Genomic DNA, 7,641 nt, shown 5'->3' with positions numbered 1-7,641 from the left:
TCACCTGTTTTAGTTCCCTGTGAACTTTGGCCTTTTCATGTTAGGACCAGATCCTCCCTGAGCCACAGAACTAGTCAGTTTGTCTGTCTGTCTGTATGTATGTATGTCTATCTACCTACCTACCTACCTATCTATCATCCATCAACAAGGAGCCCCTCTGGGTACTATGCTGCTGGGTAGTCACCTTCCCAAGCTTCTGGTCTCCAAACTCCTGTTTCAAGCCCTTTCATGCAGGACAACTTTTCTGACAAGACAATCTAGTCCATAGACATTTAAGATACGGTCTTAAACTTCAGACTCTTGGCCCAGACTGTTTTGAGTCCAAAGGCTGACATCAATTGCTGATGAGCTGTGTGATCTTGGGCAAACTATGAGCATCTCTGCATCTTCATTCCTTGCCTTTGCACATGCAGATTCATAATGTAGTTTCATAAGTCAGAAGTCTCAGGAGGAAACCAAACGAATGATATCTGTGCTTTGCTCAGTGAACACTCCCATCTTTCTTTGAAGCTGTGAGGTATTAATCACATGAGCTTTACCCATCCCTCTGTGAGTGTAGATTTTAAAGAAAGCAAAGTGAAGAATTTGTAGATGTACCTATCTACAATTACCACAACATGAATGAAATCGATCTGCAAATATGATCATGCACAAGAGAGGTACACACACACACACACAACACTGACACACCATGTGTCCAACAGTGGCCCCAGAAGCATGCAGCAGAGCCGAAAAGTTCACACTTTGAGTAACAGCATATCCATCCCATTGTCACAGCACAGTACATCACTTAGACATTAGCAACTGCATTTAGCAACCAAACTATAGCAACAGGCATAAAAATGTGACAGGCTAAAGTGATCCATGGAACACTATACTTGCCAATGACAATAAATCATGTAATGGTTTACATATTTCAAATGATACACTTTCCATCTTTTAGAGTGCACTCTTACTTACTAGAAGCAAAGTTTACTGTTCATAGTATGCTAAGTTACATGCACAGCTGCCTCTCATGGGTTTCCAAGGCTTTTCTCTTTACACAACACTGGGTATCCTGATACCTATTTTTTACCTTTGCTCATACTCTATGGACTTGCCTACGTGTATGAATGGAAATAGGTAAACCCCAAATATTTACCAATGTGGAATATTATGGGTTAAATTCACGTGTTGAAATGCTAATGCCTAGGCCCTTGGAATTTGAATTTGTTAAGAGAATGATCAAAGACGTAATCAGTTAAGTGAGTTTATGGTATAATAGGTTGGACCCTGAATTCAATAGGACCAATGTCTTTATGTAAGGGGAATTTGGGATACATACATTTGCACAAACACATACACACATGCACACACACGTACACTGTATATATAGGTGGAATATTCCATGAAGACAGAAACATAGATGGAGTGATACCTCTCTATGCCAAGGAATGTAGTTATAGTCAGTCAACTCTAATATTGCTGTGTGAGGATCAGCCTTCAGCAGCTCAGATACTGAACAGGATCCATGGAGTCAGTGAACTAATCACTCATCTTGACTTTTCTATCTGAGGGAGTAAAACTTAATTCTCTAGGGCCAGCAAAAAAAGGGGAGAAACGCACGCGTGCACGCGCACACACACACACACACACACACACACACACACACACACACACACACACCACAGCCAGAGAAACTGAAGAGGAGATGCAGAGCAGGTGAACTACTGAACAGATAGACACACAGGTTGTTTCTGAGGGTCAAAACTTAGTTCTTTATTAGTCTTTCTCTTGCCTGTTCTACACTATTCCTTTTCTGTTCTGTTCTTCTCCCTTGATGTTTCCCTCTGTCTCTTCTTAATTTTTTCCTTCTAACTAACTTAATTTTTTCCTTTACAGCTTATATACTCCAGAAAATCTTTGAAGCTGTATGAAAATTACAATGTGGTTGCATTCCATTTTTCAAGTGAATGATTACAATGAACACAAGTAAAAAAAAAAACAGCATGTTCTCCATATCCCTTACATGATTAAGTATTTTACATATTACAGGTGAAAAACAAGTTGCCTAAGAACCTACATACACTCATACCCAAGCAACTTGTTATAGATAGCAAGTGTAAGCAAGCAAGGTATTTTTCTCAGTCAGTTCTTTTACAGGTAGGCTGCATTTTACAGTTACAAAGAAAGGATCAATCATTTTAGTGTTTATCTCAAAAGGTAATCTTATAAAAAAAACTTAAAAGAATCACATATCTAAACTTTTATATATGAAAAACAGTCAGTTCTACTTTAAATCCTCAGGGTGTATACCCACCCATCAACAGAAAAAAAAATATATATGGAAGCTGAGGGCAGAAATGGGTACAAGGAATTTGATCATTAACCTATCCTAGCAAGAAAGGTACATCAGCCAGCAATAGCCAGACTGTCACTGTTCCTGTTCGTGGACCTCAACGAGTCCCTTGTTCAACTATTAAAAGTGTGTCTTTATAAACTTTAAATTGTTCCCCAAGATTTTCCACCTCAAATCCATTAACAAAAACATCTTACCTTAACCTTACTAACAATCTACATGTCTAAATTCTAAGGGTGGTGGTTGAATCATTAATCTGCTCCAGCAGCAATGCTTGGAAAAAGTTAGCCTCTATTATTGTTAAGTACCAGTAACACTATCCAGTGAGGGGTTAGAAACTCCTTGAAAGTTTTCATACAACCCACAGATAATGATGGATGTGGTGTCCATGAAGGCAACAATCAGAGCTGTGCTCAATAATAGCATGATATCCTCAGGACACACAGTCCTCGGGGCCTTGCCCCTCCAAGGCTTACTCATGTGTGGCTTTGCCAACCACCCAACCATGTTCCATGAGTTCCAATGCTGCCTGTTGGTCCCTTCACATAGCCCTGGACACCCTAGGAAGCTGAAGATGCAGGGATGCCTCCCCTCATGGCTGGTACCTTAATTTCCCTCCTCTGGCCTCCATCCATAAACAGATGTAAATGTTTCTGTATAGAAGCTACTAGTTGTGGTACTTATAGGAAACTCATGTGTAGTACATAAAACTATGTAATGGCCCCAATCTGGAAGTATGGCAGCTCTTGGAGTCCCTGTGGGTAGACTGTCAGTGGGTTGTCCTAGGGCACATATAGGTAGGCACTTGGGGCAAAGAGCAGTGGCTATTTAGCATCCTCTAGGACACAGAGCATCATTTTAAAACAATACATGTATCATACCAGAGTGAAACACCCAACATCACCATGGTAACAGCTTTGCAGAACTGTGCAGCAAGTTAATGTCAAAAGAAAACTCACCGGTGGGCCCCTTGGTCCTCTGGGACCCTGTGGTCCTGCAGGTCCAGTGTCACCCTGGAAGAGAGAGGGGTCATAAAATCACTGAGCTACACAAGATGACAAAGGTCTAATTTGGATCAGATTTCACCAACAGACCCAGGAAGCCAGCACTGTGACCAAACACTTCCTTTTGAATGCCAAGGACTTCAGATATGTACAAGTTTGTTTTCCCCAGATGAGGAGATGCTTTTCAGTTCACATTTATAATTGAGTACGTTTATTTACTGGCATAGGCATAGTTCACCTGTTTCCCCAGTAGTTTAAGGTAGTCAGATCTCAAACCAAGAAAAGTCAAAATGACAAATTCACTGGACAATAACCTAGAACCATTCCTGCCTGAGTCACCACAGTATGAAAGCTGCCACCCAACAGCACCACCAGTCCACATTGTGTCTCAGGTAGCCTCAAGGGCTCCACCTACTAGGCTGGTTTTATAACTATGTCTCAGTTAGGATTACCATTGCTCTGTGATGAAACACCATGACCAAAAACAACCCAGAGAGGAAAGAGTTTCTCTTACTCTTCCTTATCACAGTTCATCATCTAGGCAGTCAAGGCAGAAACTCTGATGCAGAGGCCATTAAGAAGTCCTGCTTGCTGGTGTGCTCCTTAGTAATGGTAGTAATGATGGGGATGTGGTGCAGTGGTGTTGTTGATAATGGTGGTAACCATAGCGATGGCAATAGTGATGCTGGTGATGGCAAACATGTTGATATCAAATGATGGTAGGGAGTTTGTGGGACTCAGAATTACTATGAGCACCAAAAAGATCAAGAGATAGAGAAACGATTTGGGAGAAAACATGAAATGCCTCTCAAATCATGTAAGATAGATACGGTGGGCCCATCATTAGACACTAGACAAATCAGATGAACCCAGAAAAGCCTCCATGAACTGTGAAATAAATCCTGACCCCAAGGATAGAAGAAGCTCAATGAAAACCAATTATGTGTCAATCCAAGTCCTTTACAGAACTGCTACCTGCCACTGTGGTAGGGTCCCTAGGTGCCCCTCCCTTGTTCTCTGAACCACTGAAGGGCAAGGCATCCCAACTTACATCTTTTCCTGGTGATCCTTCTCTTCCAGGGGGGCCAATAGTACCAGGTTCTCCCTAGGAATAAAAAATTATTGTTAGGGACAGGGCTGATTTAGATATAGGCCACCTCAAACACATGGTATCTAAAGGTGTGGGAGAGATCCAAAGCCCCAGAGGGATGTCAGACAGAAGTGTCCCCCACAGAGTATGGCAGCCTCTGCAGAACTGGATCCCAGGAGAGTAGGCGGAGCCCTAAGTGCCTCCCAACAGGGAAGGCAGGAAGAAGGCAAGATGATGGGTCAGGTGAACCTATCTGAGCCCCCTGTTACCTGCTTCTCACTATAGCATAGCTCTGTCCTGGTTATCCACAATACTCAAGGAATCTGACCACTGACCCAACAGTCTCTTCAGTTTGGGGCATTTTGAAGAGACAGGTGTTAGAGAATTAAAAAAAGATTCTAGGGGGTACCCACCTGGGATAAGGCCTATGTGTTAACATACATTCTCTATGACCTGGGAAAGTTACCCATGACCTCTGGCTTGAGTTTGCTTCCCTGTAAACAAAGCCTAATACCATGGCTTACTTCACAGGCCTTAGGGGACATGTGAACAGCCCACATAATACAGGCAACCTGAGTTCAGGTTCCTTTGGCTAATCTGGCTGCATGTCAGTGTGGGCCCAGAAGAACCATTTACAAGATTCAAATCAAAAGATGGGAGGCTGCCACCCACTGTTCTTTCCTAAGTAGAACAGCAAGGTGATGTCCTGCAAAACCTGGAATCCTCCCGCTGGTGAGTGTCATCTCAGGGTCACCTACTTACCCTCAGACCAGGTGGGCCAGGATCACCTGTGTGTCCCTTGAAGCCCTGGAAGAAATAAGAGGAAGTTATGACTCTACCAAAGAACAGGCTGGGACAGCATGAAGGTAGAGAGCTGCAAAGATGTCCTACGTCACTCCATCTTCCAGTCATGGCTGACCCTGCTGCCTCTCACTTGCCACCAGTTTCAGCGTGTCAGGCATGGACAGAAGAAAAGCAGAGAGGAGAGGCAAGAAGCAGGGAAGAGAGAAGGTTTTCTCTATGGGGCCCCATTTTCCATGGTGATAGAACCATTAAAAGTGCTCATTTCATGGTCTTGAAGCACTGGAACAAAGGTTCTGTTTTCCCCATTTTATAAAGAAACCCAAGCTCAAGCCGGGCGGTGGTGGCGCACGCCTTTAATCCCAGCACTCGGGAGGCAGAGCCAGGCAGATCTCTGTGAGTTCGAGGCCAGCCTGGGCTATCAAGTGAGTTCCAGGAAAAGGCGCAAAGCTACACAGAGAAACCCTGTCTCGAAAAACCAAAAAAAAAAAAAAGAAAAAAAGAAACCCAAGCTCAGTCCTGTGTATCACTCAGATAGCGAAGAGGTACCGTGATTCACACATAAGCCCATCTGGTATAGAGGACACCTCTCCACGGCCATTCTCAACACAAGGAGGACAGGCAGTCCATGGAATCAAGTCACCACCTGGCTACATCCACCAGGCTCCACTCTGATTTCATCTCCTGACAACACAAGCAAATGAAGACACAACCAGGGAGCAGAAAGCCCTAGGGCGAGGCCTGTGGAAGCACATTTTCAGGTTCCCAGTGGCTTTACCCAGCAGGTCTGCATAGAGAGGATGATTGGACCACAGACCTAAGTGCAGATGTCTGAGATGGTCTACATTTGGCTGTGCTGGGGGGAAGTCTTTTACTCCACCCCTTGGCATTCCTATAAATACCCTAGGGCAGAGACAGTCAGGGCCCAATGGACTAGGTTTCAGGCCCTCTCGAGGCTATCCTGTATTTTCTATCTTTATCTCCCCTCTCTAATCCTTCTATCTAATATTTCCTGCTGTTCCTACTCAAGAGCACTCTGGGGAATTGTGGGGGTGGTGGGTAGCCCCTCCACAGAAGCCATCCAGGGAGAACTCCATCTTAAAAGGCCCTTCAGGGTATTAAGGTCAAAACTGAGAAATGCAGTCTGTGCATCTGCACCCACCATGGCCGACTAGAATATACAATCTCCTATCCTCTATAGGATGAGACAGTAGCAGAATGTGGTCCCACTAGGACCCAGTAGGGGCAGTAGACAGGAAGCCCCAGTCTAAATATATGAGGATTTCTTCATCCAAATCTAGGCTTATAATTGGGGTTCAATGACAGTCTGTCTAGCAACTACACAGTAAGCTGTTAGAGCATTGTATCCATTGACGGGGAAAGATGAAGTAGGAGAGGGTAGGAGGGGAATGAAGTCACCTAAGATTTAGATTCAGTTTCAACCACTCTATGCCATACCTCAGAAGGGGTATTTGCCCCTGGAGCCCTAATATCACTATGTATAAGATAACAGAAATACTGTGATGCCTAGTCCTCTCTTTCCAGCTGCCAATGCCCTCTATGCCCCTGCATCTGATGCACCAGGGCTGATCATGGGCTGGGGGTAAATCAAGTCTCTGCTCTCCTCTGCCAAAGTGGAACCGAAGTGCTTCACTTCTCTTTGCTAGGGTTCAGTTTCCAGGCATAAGCATGAGGATGAGCCCCACTTCTGTAGGGCTGCTGTCCGGAATGAATAAAGCAAAGCTCTTCAATTATTCAGAACTTGGCAAGGTTCTGGAACCATCTTTAAAGGACTGAATCCCACAGCCACCTGGCTCCAAAGATGGCTCTCTAACTTGCTCTTGTTCCATAAACTCAGGACAAAAGCCCTATGTAGGGGTGTCCCACACTGCCAGGCACTCGGTTGAGAGTTTTATAGGTACCCTTCTCTCCTTTAACATGTGTAGACACTGCACAGGTGTGACAACTACTATTATCTCCATTACACAGATGAGGAGTCAGGTCCGGAAGTGCCCTCTTTGATCAATAAACGACAAAGGAAAGGACCCAGGTACATCTCTATCCAAACTCAAAGACAACCAGAGGAACCTGACCTCTTTCACTAGCTTAGGTCTCTACACTGCACCCTACCTTGAAATTCCCAGTGCAGAAGTGGATCCAACTCCTAAGTCAGAACCCAGCAAATGGGTCCCTCCAGCTAACAGGGAGCCCCTCTTATCCCTTGAACCCAGGAGCCACCTGATAAAACTGGGCCATTATTCCCCAGAATCACTTAGTTAAAGAGAATAGACTGTGAGCCACAATATGCAACCATCTGCCATATTTAAGAAGCTTTAAGAAAGGATTTAATGGGACCATCAACTTAGAGTATGTTTTGGAACAAAACAACCAGCCACTGATTCATGGTT

General features: G+C 44.2%; 1 protein-coding gene across 1 annotated transcript in view; it reads right to left on the bottom strand.

The window, feature by feature from the left end:
* Positions 1 to 3,945: 3,945 nt before the first annotated feature.
* The window catches only part of LOC131896393 (collagen alpha-1(XXII) chain-like), a 206,000-nt gene continuing 202,304 nt past the window's right edge, over positions 3,946 to 7,641 (bottom strand). The window contains exons 15-17 of the mRNA XM_059247011.1: positions 5,195 to 5,239; positions 4,318 to 4,447; positions 3,946 to 4,088 (exon numbers count right to left, since the gene is read on the bottom strand). Coding sequence (XP_059102994.1) covers positions 3,946 to 4,088; positions 4,318 to 4,447; positions 5,195 to 5,239 — 318 coding nt within the window. The remainder of the gene's footprint in view (positions 4,089 to 4,317; positions 4,448 to 5,194; positions 5,240 to 7,641) is intronic.

The sequence above is a fragment of the Peromyscus eremicus genome, chromosome 20 (assembly GCF_949786415.1).
Source record: "Peromyscus eremicus chromosome 20, PerEre_H2_v1, whole genome shotgun sequence".
NCBI classification, from domain to species: Eukaryota; Metazoa; Chordata; class Mammalia; order Rodentia; family Cricetidae; genus Peromyscus; species Peromyscus eremicus.
This window is presented reverse-complemented; position numbering and strand designations above follow the sequence as displayed.